The sequence below is a fragment of the Carassius gibelio genome, chromosome B12, assembly GCF_023724105.1.
Source record: "Carassius gibelio isolate Cgi1373 ecotype wild population from Czech Republic chromosome B12, carGib1.2-hapl.c, whole genome shotgun sequence".
NCBI lineage: Eukaryota > Metazoa > Chordata > Actinopteri > Cypriniformes > Cyprinidae > Carassius > Carassius gibelio.
In genome coordinates, this window is record NC_068407.1 from 14,798,966 (window position 1) to 14,812,437 (window position 13,472).

Genomic DNA, 13,472 nt, shown 5'->3' on the forward strand with positions numbered 1-13,472 from the left:
TATAAACTTGGACAAAATCCTTATGTAGATTGAAGTTGAATGTATTGTGAATTTGTGATGCTTAGCCTATACTCCCTTTTTCTCTTAGATACACAGTACACAGATAATGCTGTCCAGTTTGACATCCCATGACTACAGTCTTTCACAATCACGCCCATAAACATCTCACGTCATTACGCACAGTCAAGACGGCAGTAAAATACTCCAAATGCCGTGGAGAGCGCGTAGTTCGTTCTGTGAGCTTTAACTTGACAACTTGAATGGCTCTTCTCGTGTAAATGGGAGTGGTAAATTTTCTTTCTTTTATCACATATAGAGCCAGAAAATCGGTACAGCGTATGCGTATTATTATATATTGTGTATTTAACTGGGACTTGGATTTCTAATGGATAATGAGAGCAATATATTTTCAGAACCAATGATAGCTCTGAACAGCCAATATGATCTCTGACGAAGGATCGCGTGCGGGCACTCATGACTAGTTTGTCATCTGAAGTGATGGACGTGCGCTTTCTTAACAAGATGCACGACACCTCTACAACTTTGCCGACGCTAAGTTTCATGGATAACGAGACCAGATGCGGAGAGCCGACTTTGAGTTACGGACATGTTGAGAAAGTGCTAATCGGAGGGGTTCTGACATTGCTTACCTTTTTAACAGTTTGCGGGAATGTGTTGGTGGTCATATCAGTGTGTTTTGTGAAAAAACTGAAGCAACCTTCTAATTACTTAATCGTTTCTCTGGCCGTTGCAGACCTGTCGGTTGCGGTGGTAGTAATGCCGTTTGTCAGCATCACTGATCTCATAGGAGGACAGTGGATCTTTGGTCGTGTTTTCTGTAATGTTTTTATCGCCATGGACGTGATGTGCTGCACCGCTTCAATAATGACATTATGTGTCATAAGCATAGACAGGTAGGTCTCCCAGATAGGTGATGCAATAAAAAATAAATGGAAGCATAATTTGATTAAATTAATCAGTGGTAGACTTTATACAGTGTAAATGTTTCATTTAGTCTGAATGAAATTTTTATTTCATTTAAAATTTCTCAAGGTGGTTTATTTTTGAAAATGAGTTTTTGTATAGACTCATATCTTAACTTGACTACAAATAAGCTACTGAACATTTTCACAATTATAAACTAGAAAAATAAAGGCACAATTACTTTTAGTGGGTTCCTATACCTGTACGTTTCACAATAGAACAGGCTTTTAAACAGCCTAATTTAAACACATTTTCCGGAAAATGTAAACACTAAAATATTTATCTAACAAAAAAACAATTTATAAAACCAGCAAAAATGCAAAACAAATGTCAAACCATCAATAAACTATTTAATTTTATAGCTATTAATTCATTATGACCACTAGCCCTGGTCTCTTTTCAAGGAGTTATTTCAAGCCTAGATCGTACTATTCCTAAAAAGGACAAGGAAAGTCATCACGAAAGTGCCCACATTAATGCATTCTTTGACAGGGATGCACTTTAACAGTTCTTTTTTTATCCTTCTTTCATTTTTCCCCTGCTCCACTCCATTTTCTCAGGTACCTGGGCATCACTAAGCCATTGACGTATCCCGTCAGACAGAGTGGAAAGTGCATGGCCAAAATAGTGCTGTTTGTATGGCTTCTCTCTGCCTCCATCACCCTACCCCCACTGTTTGGATGGGCTCAGAATGTCAACGATGACAATGTGTGTCTGATCAGCCAGGACCTGGGTTATACTATCTACTCCACCGCTGTGGCCTTCTACATTCCCATGTCTGTGATGCTCATTATGTACTACCGGATATACAGAGTTGCAAAGGTGAGTGCTGCCAAACACACAATCGCTGGTTTTCCCAAACCCGAAGATGAGGAAAGCGTGAACTGCGTGACTGTGGTCCTAAAGCTGCAAAGGGAGGTGGAGGAGTGTGTAAGCTTTTCAGGCTTTCTCAAAAATGACCGTAAAAACATCTCCATCTTCAAAAGAGAGCAGAAGGCAGCGGCCACCCTCGGGATTGTTGTGGGGGCTTTCGCCATATGCTGGCTGCCCTTCTTCCTGCTTTCTACGGCGCGGCCGTTCATCTGTGGAGTGCAGTGTAGCTGCGTGCCTTTGTGGGTGGAGAGGACACTGCTTTGGCTGGGCTATGCCAACTCGCTCATCAACCCTTTCATTTATGCATTCTTCAACAGAGACCTCAGGACCACCTACCATAACCTCATCCGCTGCCGCTATCGCAACATCAACCGCAAGCTATCGGCAGCCAGCATGCATGAGGCTTTGAAACTAGCTGAGAGACCTGACCTGGTGCTGTAGACTGTCTGTACCCTTCATGTCTCTCTAGGGACTGATGCAGTCACAAGGAGGCTGATAGACGTTTTTGATGTATTCCTTATTGCTCTCGCAGAGGAGCTTTTCAGTCACTTCAATTAAGTCAAATTGCAATAGCTTCAATTACGTGAAATTGGAACAGTTGTAAAGCTTCTTGAAATGTTTATAAAATGCTTAATAAATTAGATCTTATTGCTGTAAAATGTGTTTGATGAAGGAGCAAAATAGTAATCAAAATCAAAGTGCGGTGAATACACAGTATCGTGTTCGTATTTCATACGGTATTCTTTGTTGTTTATTTCTGTGCTTATATTATGTGTGACCCTGCACCAAAAAAATCAATCATAAAGGGTCAATTAGGTTTATGCACCATCTGAAAGCTGAGCTGAATCCACGGATGTTTACTAGGACAGTACAATATTTGGCTGAGATACAATTATTTGAAAATCAAAAATCTGATGGTGCAAAAAAAAAAAATCAAAATACTGAGAAAATCACCTTTAAAGTTGTCCAAATGAAGTCCTTAGCAATGCATAATACTAATCAAAAATAACGTTATGTTATATTTATGGTTGGAAATTTAATAAATATCTTCATGGAACATGATCTTTACTTAATATCCTTCTTTGGTCACAGATTAAGTTAAAAAGTATGGTTTACTAATAAATACTGATAAACTTAAATTGTGGCACCATTTACTCACCCTCATGTCATTCCAGACCTGTATGTCTTTCCTCAATAAGTCATATTGGACCCCATTGACTTACATCATATGGACAGACATACATACATACATACATACATACATACATACAAATATCTTTAATTGACAGCTTTCGAACAACAAGCTTTTTTATTTTATTTTGGGGTGAACAATCTCTTTAAGTATCTAAGTATGCAATTTATAAAGCATAATAGAACACTAGAATAAAGTATAAGGTGTATGATCAATCATTAAAATATCTAGAACACATCACTTCATTGCAGTCCCGTCCCTTCTGCACTCCAATTAACCATCAGTGATCACCACTAATAATGCGACAACAAGCTGAGCGTATTATTAGAAGCAAGGCATTTATTGTCTTCTAGCTGTGAGAAAGACGGGTGGGCAGGTGCCTTTAATTTCTGTCAGCATGCTTGGCCTACAGATGGTAAACAACACATCAACATGTACTTAATGGCCATGCAGATTCGACATTGCTCGATATGAAACATCTGTATGCATATGAAGTTACAATTAACATTGTAAGAAAAAGTATTGAACATGAATGATGAGATTAAATAGGTTGTTAAAAGATGTGGTAACAAAAATATTAGTTTCGGGCCATATCAGAGAAAACATAGCAGACTGATCTAATTGTAAGTCAGTTAAGCTTTAGTACTATATAATAAAAATTATATTAAAAAAAAGAAACCTTTTTTTAGGTAGAAATACTTTTCCAAATACATTTTAAAGAAACTATTACAAAACATAAACAATTATGAATATAATAATATAAAATATATAATGATATAAAAATATAATAGGTGAAAAAGTACATTCACTTTAAGTGAGCCTGAGTTGACAGCAAATCCAAAATAAAAATAAAAATTTACCTGGACAAATAAATAGTTAACATTGACAGATGGTGCATAAAAAAAAAAAAAAAAAAAAAAAAAAACTTTAATATTGACTAATTTTCATTACTGTCCCTATGTATTCCTACCTTTAAAAAAAAATGCCTGGAGGAGAAAATATGGAAGTGTCTCATTAAGAGGCTGAGTTCAACAAACAAACTGCTGAGGTCAATTAATTAAATAATAATAAAAAAATTGTTTGTGCTTTATTATTTGGACTTTTGGAACATGAATTCACATTATGCTTTTATTGTTGGCCTAATACTCAATTGTATAAGGATTTGAAAGTAATGCTTTGAATGCATCCATCGTGAGGACACATATTGTCCTTTGTTCTAAAAAAGAAAAGGAAATTAATGTCATCAGCGGAATGTTTCAAACATCTAAGGCTAAAAAGCAAAGGATGTTAGGAGTTATAAACTAGGCCACATTGCAAAATCAAAGAAAAACAAGAAATCTTTTCCAAGTGTTTCAGAAAATCTATACTGGTCACAAGGTTTTGTTCTCATGTTATATACCTGAACTGAACATGAACGACTGTTCCATAAATTGTACCTCTTTATGAATGCTGTGACACGCTGCCCTGCTGAGTCTTTCAGTCTTGTTTTTCCATCTATGGTGGCACAGCATGAGGACTTGTTCCTGTCCATTTACCAGGGGGCTTTTTGGAATCAATGTACCTGCAAATGTATTCAGATTTAAAGTTTCAATCTGATATGCAATTGCGGTGTACTTTATTCACAGAGGACATATGTCAGTTTAATATGGTAAATTATGATGTTAGAGTCTATAGTCTATAGCTGAATTCTAGACATGTATAGCATCATTTTAAAATGTTAACTTTAACATTGGCAGTGACCACTATTCTATGAGCTTTGATATGGTTTAATGCTACTTGATAACATTGTTTTTTTATGTTCTCCATGCAGTCTGGCAAAAATAATCTGAATATCTGAACAATAACAATGTTTGCAAGGCAGCATTGTTTTAACATTCATCGAACATTCTTTTTTTTTAATGTTATGTTTAAGAAAAGTTCAATTAATTCAAATTGTAATTGACAGTGTTGGAACCTTTGAAGTATTTACATACTTAATTGCAATCGGTATTCTTTCTTTCATCTGTTGTCCTGGCATACATTTAACCATTTATAGCATATAATGATTTGCACAATGTCCTGAGTGTCCTTGCAACAGTCTAACAAAAACTAAGCCTAAAAACTTACTAAAACCTTTATTAAACATTATTAACATGTTTACTGCCTTGCAGGCATTGGTATTTGCTTTCAGAGATGCATATATAGAGTTTCAATATGCAGCTTAAATTAAAAAGAAATGTATGCATTTTTGCACAGTAAAGATAATGTATTAAATTAATTTTGTGGTGAGGTTTATATTATCAGACATACACTGGTATAGCAACATTAATTGCAATATTTTTTTCAATCCAAATACATTGATTCTTTTAAAACATGTTTGTAATAAGTGCAATCAATGAAGATTTCATTTAATTAAATGGCTGTATTATCACAGACCTTATACATTTTAATATATCCAATCATCTGTTACACCCCCTTTTAAATTTGGCCATCTGCAAATAAATAAATAAATATTTCAATAATTTATTCCACTACATCAGTGCAGGGAAGATTTCAAGGTGAATCTATTGACACCAGTTTAAGAAGCACCGGCACACATATCAGTTCAATCAGAGAGACACGTCCTTCAACCTACACCGTTTACAAAGGATGAAAGAGTGATGTTTTCCAGCCTGGTAAGATACTAAAGATACTGATCTTCTGTATGGCTATCAAGCTCTGGAAGCTACATTCTTCATGCATTACATTCTACTGACAAAAAAAAAGAGATTTTCTATACAAAAATACTTTATCCATCCATAATATTTGCTTATTTTTGGTGTGTTTTATCATAGACATATCACATAAGCACTCTCCACCAGTTTTTATGTCTTTGAATACAAGTGTAATGACATTCATTCTACCTATAGCATCACTATAACTGCAATCTAAACTTACAAAGGAAAGTAAGAATAACCCTGTCAGTGTTCAAACCCCTGTCTGCTGTTCTTCAGTACACCATCGGGCCCAATCAGATTCCACACAATAAGCCACACCATGTGAACATGATTTCCGCCGCTAGCTCTGAAACAAAGTCTCAAGACTAATAAATCACAGTCCTGACGGACAGTCCAAACGCACACACATTAAGCACCCTGCATCCCATTTTGGCAAAAAAAAAAAAAAAAAAAAAAAAGAAAGTTATGGTACCTGAGATTGAAGCTTTCCTCCTGGCTGTAATTGGCCAGCTGTCCTGACGTTTAAAATATCAGCCTTTGATACAATCAGACTTCATCTTTAACAGAACTAAACAATCAGTCAGGAAGAACACCTCTGAGATTTCATAGAGAGCAGATTACTAAAGAGTCAGGGATTAATAGATGACAGCAATTAAGAATAAGTATAAAGGAGAGAGGGACAACCTCTGTAAATGCTAATTGATTTGTTCAACTGTTATATGTTTCAGTGTTTAAATGTTCCCAATTGGAAGGAATACAATTGTCACAGAAACTGGCTAGGAGCGGTAGGGAATAAAGACGTGAGGCTTAATTGCTTCTAACAATGACTTTAAATAGAGAGACCATCAATATTCTGTCCATGCTTTCTGCTGATAATATCGTAAAAAAATAAATGTAATTGAAAAATAGCAAGGCAGACATGATTTTGATTTTGAGAGAGATTTTAAGACGCACCCTCAGGGATTTGATTCTGGAGCCGGGCCTGTGTGTCAGGTTTACGGTCTAAATTGGAAATCCTCAGAGGATCTATTCACACGTTTTTCAATGAAGTCTGAGAGTGCCATAAATCCTTAAAAAAGAAGAAAAAAAGAGGTTATCTTACAAGCTTCTACATTCAAACATGTATTACTTCAGTCAGAAGTGACTAAAAAATTACCATTAAAACTTGTCTTTGTTTGTGCAGGTTGTTTTGTTAAATAAAGAACCCTGTAAATCATTATAATCTTTTTGTAGGTTGTCTATGTTTATGTGTGAGAAGGATGATTGAAGTGAGAACGTGTGGGGTGCCAGCCTGGAACACAGGGTGAAAACTCCAATAAAATGACACAGTTGGCTTTCTTTTCAAGGTTACATCTCATTTGGGAATTCTTTAAAATTAAGCCCCCTGATGACATGGCACATTCAAAATCAGGATCTTCTTAGTCAATTTTATACCCACCACTGTTATGACCAATGCTTGGGTCAGCCAATTCATTCTCGCCGTATTTTTATATCTAAATGGGATGGACCTCACTGTAAGAAGCACAGTCATGTACTGCGATGTTCAAAAAATTATTCATAGATTCTTATGTAAGTCAATCTCTCAACTTCAGCAAAGGCAAATGCCACATTAATGCAGCACTGTGGCACTCCAAGAAATAAATTAGGCAATGCCAGATATAATTCTTTTTTACATCACTTCATTCATTTATATATGCTGTGATATGTAACAAAATTTGCTTCACGAGAGGCTTTATTGCAGATTTGTAATTGATTAATTAAAATGAGTAATTAAGAGAAGAAAATAGGTTAATAGTGGTTCGCTGATTGTGCATTAATTAATGTGAAACTGTTCATTTAAAAATCCCTGAATATTACCCTGAAGTGCTGAGAGACCCATTTTTTATGGCCACTGGTTGAACCAAAAACAAACTAGTTAAACATATATATATATATATATATATATATATATATATATATATATATAATATATAATATATATATATATAGTAATTTAAAAAAGCTTTGGTGCCTGCTGCTCAGCTGTTTCACAGAGATTACATGCTGACATTCGAGGGTGCAAAATGAAAACCAATTCTCAGAAACAAATTTTATTAATGTCCATGCACAAGTACAGTGTATAGCATACAGCCAAAGACTAATTAAATTTCAGAATTCCCTATTCACTAACAGACTTGCTTGTCTGGTATTGCAGTTGCTTGAGCAAGAAGAGATACTACTAGACATCCAAAAAGCAGTTTGCCACAGGAATGATGAGCAACTTGTTGTGCTGAGGGATCTTGCAATAATTTATACAGAAATCCCAGTCTGCAAAAAGTCATTTCAGGGAGGTATCCCGAATACCCCCCCCCCCCCCCACCCCCCTAAAAAAAAAAAGGAAGGAAATACATCTCAGCTGTAGTCACCTTCTCAGTGAGACTTTGCCTATCTGAATGGGAACACTTCCCTGCTCTTAGCCTCCCTAACAAGTTGTGGTCCCTAAAAGACATAGCATAAAATTTTATTTCTATAAGCTATAGGCCTATGTAATTATTCGGTAATTATGTTTAAATATGTAGATTACTTTTACTATTTATATAACCTGTTTATACAATTTATGTAAACTGCTTTTATTTATTTTCCATTGCAACTTTAAACAGGTCTAAAGAGTTTGTTGTTTTCATGTAGCCTTGGCAACTAGCCTGAATAATATGCAGATGAAGTGAAACTTGTCAACTCACCTCAACATGCCTTTTGCAATCATTTAACCCGCCATGGGCAATGCTTGAGCAAGACTGTCATTATGTTTTACATATATAAAACAGGGGTACACTTTCGTGTAGTCTGCCGTAAAATGTGTCTTGTACTTTTTTTTTTGTGTCACTTTCCCTCTGCCATGGTGCTCCTGTTTCTAGAGAGACATAACTGATTAATTTTGTTTGGGAGAAGAGATAAAAGCCCGCCCACACTGACAATTGATTGGTTGATTTGCAGAAACAGGCCAGTCAGGATGCTCTCTGTCTTACATGCGCTTCGCACACACGCACATCAGCACACACACGCAAGTATTGATGGGCATTTCGGCTCTTTTTTGTGAGCCGGCTCGTTTGACTCAGCTCACTGAAAAGAGCCGGCTCTTTTGGCTCACAAACGGCTCTTTAAAAAACAATAATGTTTTGACTATGATTGGTGTGAAAACTATTCTAATTAAATTATTAAATTAAATCATACTCACAATTTCTTTAAAATGCATTGATTTGTTATGAAAAAAAGAATACTATTAAACATTTGTATTTAAATTACAACTTTTGAATGTATAGAAACAACATTACAAAACAAATACAATCTGAATTTGAACAACATAAAAGAACCCATATTAAAGAAAAATAAATAACTGAAAGGATTAAACTGGTCCCTCTTTTTGGCATGTTACAGTATTGTTCAAAATAATAGCAGTACAATGTGACTAACCAGAATAATCAAGGTTTTTAGTATATTTTTTATTTCTACGTGGCAAACATGTTACCAGTAGGTTCAGTAGATTGTCAGAAAACAAACAAGACCCAGCATTCATGATATGCACGCTCTTAAGGCTGTGCTATTGGGCAATTAGTTGAAAGGGGTGTGTTCAAAAAAATAGCAGTGTCTACCTTTGACTGTACAAACTCAAAACTATTTTGTACAAACATTTTTTTTTCTGGGATTTAGCAATCCTGTGAATCACTAAACTAATATTTAGTTGTATGACCACAGTTTTTTAAAACTGCTTGACATCTGTGTGGCATGGAGTCAACCAACTTGTGGCACCTCTCAGCTGTTATTCCACTCCATGATTCTTTAACAACATTCCACAATTCATTCACATTTCTTGGTTTTGCTTCAGAAACAGCATTTTTGATATCACCCCACAAGTTCTCAATTGGATTAAGGTCTGGAGATTGGGCTGGCCACTCCATAACATTAATTTTGTTGGTTTGGAACCAAGACTTTGCCCATTTACTAGTGTGTTTTGGGTCATTGTCTTGTTGAAACAACCATTTCAAGGGCATGTCCTCTTCAGCATAGGGCAACATGACCTCTTCAAGTATTTTAACATATGCAAACTGATCCATGATCCCTGGTATGCGATAAATAGGCCCAACACCATAGTAGGAGAAACATGCCCATATCATGATGCTTGCACCTCCATGCTTCACTGTCTTTACTGTGTACTGTGGCTTGAATTCAGAGTTTGGGGGTCGTCTCACAAACTGCCTGTGGCCCTTGGACCCAAAAAGAACAATTTTACTCTCATCAGTCCACAAAATGTTCCTCCATTTCTCTTTAGGCCAGTTGATGTGTTCTTTGGCAAATTGTAACCTCTTCTGCACATGCCTTTTTTTTAACAGAGGGACTTTGCGGGGGATTCTTGAAAATAGATTAGCTTCACACAGACGTCTTCTAACTGTCACAGTACTTACAGGTAACTCCAGACTGTCTTTGATCATCCTGGAGGTGATCATTGGCTGAGCCTTTGCCATTCTGGTTATTCTTCTATCCATTTTGATGGTTGTCTTCCGTTTTCTTCCACGTCTCTCTGGTTTTGCTCTCCATTTTAAGGCATTGGAGATCATTTTAGCTGAACAGCCTATCATTTTTTGCACCTCTTTATAGGTTTTCCCCTCTCTAATCAACTTTTTAATCAAAGTACGCTGTTCTTCTGAACAATGTCTTGAACGACCCATTTTCCTCAGCTTTCAAATGCATGTTCAACAAGTGTTGGCTTCATCCTTAAATAGGGGCCACCTGATTCACACCTGTTTCTTCACAAAATTGATGACCTCAGTGATTGAATGCCACACTGCTATTTTTTTGAACACACCCCTTTCAACTAATTCAACTAATTGCCCAATTGCACAGCCTTAAGAGCGTGCATATCATGAATGCTGGGTCTCATTTGTTTTCTGAGAATCTACTGAACCTACTGGTAACTTGTTTGCCACGTAGCAATAAAAAAATATACGAAAAACCTTGATTATTCTGGTTAGTCACATTGTACTGCTATTATTTTGAACAATACTGTATATAGTCAGCATGAACTATCTCACTAGTTATGTTTTGTATAACTAGCATGAACACACACACACACACATACAATGCTGATCATATTTTTATTTTATGACAGATTTGCATTCAGAAATGCAAGCTGCCTTACTTTCGAGGGGCTGATGATCATTACAATGATTCCAAATGCGGCTGTGCTTCCGACTCATTTTCCTGCTTTTGTTTTGTTTTCAAAAGCTGTTGTTTTTCCTCTCCTCTCCTCTGAGTTTGACACTGTGTGTGTGGTGTGTGTGTGATGGCTTGGCCCCTCCCTCATGCCGTATAATTGGTTGAAACCAAACCTCGATTGACAGGAACAGAATGTGAGGCTGATCAGACAGTCGAAATATATATTTTTTGTTCTTTGAATAAGTCAATTATTTTAAATAAAATAAAATGCATCAATTATTTCATTATTACATAATGATTTAATTTCTATAGGCTATATATTTTTTTTTTAAATAGAGTCTGCTCTTCAGATATGCGAGCCAGCTCCCGTCGTTCACCTACAAGAGCCGGCTCTTAGAGTCGGCTCATTCGCGAACGACCCATCACTACACGCAAGGTCTCTCGCTCCCTCTCCCTCTCTGCTGTGCGCGTGCTACACGGTTTGAAACACATTATATGTTTTAGCATGCGCGCTTTTGCTCGCTCGGTCTAGATTCCGGGAGATTTTAACTAATTTGCGGGTCTCAGGGAGCCGCTTTCAATATGCGGGAGACTCCCGGAACTTCCGGGAGACTTGGGATGTCTGTATTGTAGTAATGTTGTCTCTGGTCGTCTGATCTGTGTGTGTTCATGCGTTCAGGGGGTGTGGCTTTGGACGGTGATTTGCAGGAAGGGTGGGACGTTCACTTTCAGTGCTATCAATCAAAAGGTAGAATTTTACAAGATCTCCTATTGCACCTTTAAAAATGAACGTTAATTTTGTTTTACTGACTGATTACCATTTTTTTTTATCTCTTTATTGAATAACTATAAGTACATATTGTGATTTCAGAGAGATTGGACATGTCTAATTGAAGAAAACATGATATTAGCACATCACTGCTGAATGTAATGTTATCTTAGTTAAAGTCAAATAAATGTTATCCATTTTTAATGTCTGGAAAAGTAAAATTCACAATTTTAAAACCCAGTATTTGTTTTTAAGTGATTAAAAACAAATACTGTCATTGTTTTTAAGTGATTATAAGCGTAAATGCACATGCAGTTATAAAATGTATAATTCAATTTCATTTAATGTTCCTTATGGTGGTTAGATGTGCTCTGATTATATTTAATGATTAAACAATAGTTTAAAACAAGACATGGTTTGTAAAATTGATTATTGAGGTACACATTCGTCCATCTTCCATGCCGCTTACTCGACGGGACACAGGAGTGTTGGATGATTAATGACACACAGCAGCGGTATTCAGAGTAAAGAGGTTAGGAGAACATTCTGGGAACCTTCAGGGGAACTTTCTGGGAACCTTCTAGAAATGTAAATGGAACATTCCCCTTAGGTTAGAGGAATGTTCTCCAATAATTGTTGTTCTATAGGTCTTCACGCCTGCACCTGGGGACCCAGTGTCCTGCAGAGTTCAATCATAATCAAACACCCAATCAAAGTCTTCAGGATCACCTGAAAAGTCAGGAAAAGTTTTGCAGGACAGTGGATTCCCAGGAGTAGGGTTGAAGACCTATGAGATAACTCACCTGTTTTTCTAACATTGCTTTTTTTCTTTCTCATAAGGCAGTTGCTGTTGTGATTTTACTGAAGCTGTGATCCAATTGGTCCTCTCTGCTGTGGTGGGCGTGGCCGGAGAGGTCATTCTGGTTTATGAATTCAGAACCAGAACAAGATCGTTGGGACAGTAGCGACAAACACAGATCCTTCAGATGTAGATTTCCTAAATTGACCTGCAGCCCTGCACATTCAAGTTACAAAGCATCTACACTTATGTTAAAAAAAAAAAAAAAAAAACTTCTTCTGTTTTTTTTTTTTTTGCTTTTCAGAGAATAATGCCTTGCAAAACCACTGCCATTAATCGGTCAATCTGTAAGCAGTATTAGAGTAAAATGTCATATGTCAAATTGTTTTAGAATTGTATGCATCTTTCTTTATTCATATGAAATAAACATGCTTTCATATAATTTAAAATTATTTGGACTCATTTCTGACCAATGAAAAAATAATATTTGCAAACAACACCATCATTCAGTTCGGTTCATTGTTAAAATTAGTTTAAAATATTTTGTCTGTTAGTCTCAATCATTGAAATTTGTTACATGAGTAATTATATAAAATAATATATAAAAAAAAAAACAAATGGATATGGGCACAGATGGAACTAGACATAATGTGCGAGTGCTGGCTAATAAAGACCCACTGATGAGGCTGATGCTTAAATGAGATGAGGCTTAAATGCATCATGGATGTGGGTTTTCTGGTAAAAACACATCCTTCCTGATAAGATTCAGAATGAGACATGAGACCTGAGCAGTGCAATCATCAAAATAACTAAAAACTGCTGGGTTGAAAACAACCCAATTTGGGTTATTTTTGCAACCCAGCGCTGGGTCAAAAAGGGACGAACCCAACGCTGGGTTATTTTAACACAGAATACACATAAAAACCATTTAACATTGTTTTTACAAATTATACACTTACAGTTTGTTTC

At 36.2% G+C, this 13,472-nt stretch overlaps 1 protein-coding gene across 2 annotated transcripts; it reads left to right on the forward strand.

The window, feature by feature from the left end:
* Nucleotides 1-208: 208 nt before the first annotated feature.
* On the forward strand, nucleotides 209-2,789 carry LOC127969414 (5-hydroxytryptamine receptor 7). 2 transcript variants are annotated; one of them, XM_052571337.1, is made up of 3 exons: nucleotides 209-598; nucleotides 755-914; nucleotides 1,545-2,789. In XM_052571337.1, the coding sequence occupies exons 1-3, from the start codon at nucleotides 475-477 to the stop codon at nucleotides 2,296-2,298; spliced, it is 1,038 nt and encodes a 345-aa protein (XP_052427297.1). In that variant the 5' UTR covers nucleotides 209-474; the 3' UTR covers nucleotides 2,299-2,789. The 2 variants fall into 2 exon arrangements, with proteins under 2 accessions (XP_052427297.1, XP_052427296.1); XM_052571336.1 differs by having other exon boundaries at nucleotides 209-914.
* Nucleotides 2,790-13,472: the final 10,683 nt, after the last annotated feature.

Coding starts and splice junctions, on each gene's coding strand:
- LOC127969414 (XM_052571336.1), top strand. CDS start 475: ATGACTAGTTTGTCATCTGAAGTGATGGACGTGCGCTTTCTTAACAAG. Junction 915..1,544: donor TGTGTCATAAGCATAGACAG/GTAGGTCTCCCA, acceptor CCATTTTCTCAG/GTACCTGGGCATCACTAAGC.